Below are 2,018 nucleotides of genomic sequence, written 5' to 3'. Positions count from 1 at the left end.
CCAAAAACCATATTGATTGAGCAGACAGAACACAATTGTTCCAAACACCATGCATGGTGCTACAACTGGCAAGCATCCTTCATCCCAGACCCATCACCCTGGGACTTCAGATGCTCACAGATCCATTGGCAGGCATCCTTCTTGGAGGCCAGTGTCAGGCAAAACCAGGAAGGCAGGGGGGTGTGATAGCCTGTGGAAAAGTCTCCCAAGGAAAGTGCTTGAAAGCCTGCCACTTTGGCATTTAAAGGTAGCCTTAACCGGACTCCAGTAGACATACCTTATTCTGCACTGGCCACAGAACAGAATGAGGCAATGGGTCCTTCCCCTCCTAATTTGTCCAATTACACAGAAAACCAATGGCCCCTAGAACATCCAAGGGGCTACTACTACCCAGTTTTAAAAGAGTTTTGTTAGCACTCAGTACTTTGCAAAGTGACACTTTTGACCCCTCTTGGAGGAGGAAAGCACCACTCCACCCATTTTACATACAAGGAGGCCCTTTTTCTCTTCCTTTTGTGAGATTTAGAGAATCAGGACTCAGTGCTGAATGTTCTGGGGTTCTGCAAACTGCTATGACAGCACCAATGCTCACAGTACTGGGAAGGGAGCAAAATTCCTGATGAGTCTCTTAAACCTCCAGATATGGTGCAAGGGAAGCGTGTGCTGGTCACAGGTTCAAGCACTGGGATTGGGGAACAAATAGCCTACGAGTTTGCCAGGATGGGAGCCCACCTGATCATCACCGCTCGGAGGGAGAAGCAGCTCAAGGAGGTGAGAACCCCAAGGGAGTGCAGCCCAAAGTGGGGGAAGAAACAGAACCTCTGGGTTCCTTTTAAACATCATTTTCCATCCCACCACCAAAGGGCACCGGAGTGGCTACCCCATTAGAAACGATAGCCTCCCTAGGAACTGTGTGTGTACACTTAAGCCCAGGATTTGGCCTTGAGCATACTGCTGTAGACCATCACCTCTTTGCTCTCTTGCCCAGCGTAACTCCTCATATACAGTTAGTTCTTCCTTGGCATGTTAAATGAGCTCCAGCCTCATCCTTGACCAGGGTCCAACTAAAGCAAATGGCTGCATGCTCTCCCCTGTGCCACAGAACAGCTGCTATGTGTAGCCTGCAGCAGCACCAAGTCCTCTGACCTTGGCTGTGCTGAAGGCTGCTCTTTTCTCTCCAGGTGGCAAAGAAGTGCTTGGAACTGGGGGCGAGTTCTGCCAGGTATGTTGTGGCCGACATGAACAACTTGAGTTCAGCCCAGGAAGTCATTGAAGAAGCTGGAAGCAAACTAGGTATGCTTTCCAGGTTCATAGCAAAATGCAACTGTCCTCTGAAAAAATGGGAAGTGGGACCTCTCTTGGGTTACTGACACCTGCCCTCTGCATTGCCTTTTCCTGAAACACTTCTCCCTCGCACAAGGGAGGTTGAGGCATCGAGAGGACAGGCTGGTGTCTTGAAGACTAGAGAGAAGAATACTGTATCCCAACCATCCTGACCCCAAAACAGATCCATATGCTCCCTCTGAATCTATGTTTCCTTTCCTTTTCCAGGAGGCCTTGACTACCTAGTTTTGAACCACGTTGGAGGAACTGGTTCATTTGGCCCATTTCAGGGAGATATGACAGAAGTGACCAGCTCCATGACTGTCAACTTTTTGAGCTATGTCCAGCTGACTGCTTCAGCCATGACTATGCTGAAGGAGTCTCAGGGCAGTATCATTGTCATCTCCTCCTTGAGTGGTAAGGAAAGCTGCTCCCTGCCAGTGGATTACCTAACCTGTACTACTCTAAGTCAAGCTGGCTCCATGCCTAACCATACTAGGGAAATCATTGTTTCCACTTTACAGGAAATACTATTCTCTTTTCCTGCCTGTCCCAGGGGCTTTCAGTTCCAGGGAAGCTCTGTTAACTCCTTGGTGACTAAGGAGGCATCATTGCAACTCTTCTCTAAATTAGTCTTCCAAATGCTCTTTGCAAACTGATCTAGAACTGTTCACTGGGATTGCTCACCTACCAAT

General features: G+C 48.7%; 1 protein-coding gene across 1 annotated transcript; it reads left to right on the top strand.

Annotated features, from left to right (window-relative positions):
- The first annotated feature begins 568 nt into the window (after positions 1 to 568).
- LOC102382863 (hydroxysteroid 11-beta-dehydrogenase 1-like protein B) lies at positions 569 to 1,989 on the top strand. The gene is made up of 3 exons (XM_006039375.3): positions 569 to 771; positions 1,182 to 1,293; positions 1,552 to 1,989. Exons 1-3 carry the CDS (start codon positions 643 to 645, stop codon positions 1,980 to 1,982), a joined length of 672 nt encoding a protein of 223 aa, XP_006039437.2. The 5' UTR covers positions 569 to 642; the 3' UTR covers positions 1,983 to 1,989.
- The last annotated feature ends 29 nt before the right edge of the window (positions 1,990 to 2,018 follow it).

This window comes from Alligator sinensis, unplaced genomic scaffold (assembly GCF_000455745.1).
Source record: "Alligator sinensis unplaced genomic scaffold, ASM45574v1 C65523701_1, whole genome shotgun sequence".
Taxonomy (NCBI): Eukaryota; Metazoa; Chordata; order Crocodylia; family Alligatoridae; genus Alligator; species Alligator sinensis.
This window is presented reverse-complemented; position numbering and strand designations above follow the sequence as displayed.

Excerpts from the sequence above, each read along its gene's own strand:
- LOC102382863 (XM_006039375.3), top strand. The coding sequence starts at position 643 with ATGGTGCAAGGGAAGCGTGTGCTGGTCACAGGTTCAAGCACTGGGATT. Across the intron at positions 772-1,181 it reads GGGAGAAGCAGCTCAAGGAG|GTGGCAAAGAAGTGCTTGGA; the intron begins GTGAGAACCCCA and ends TTTTCTCTCCAG. Across the intron at positions 1,294-1,551 it reads AGAAGCTGGAAGCAAACTAG|GAGGCCTTGACTACCTAGTT; the intron begins GTATGCTTTCCA and ends TTCCTTTTCCAG.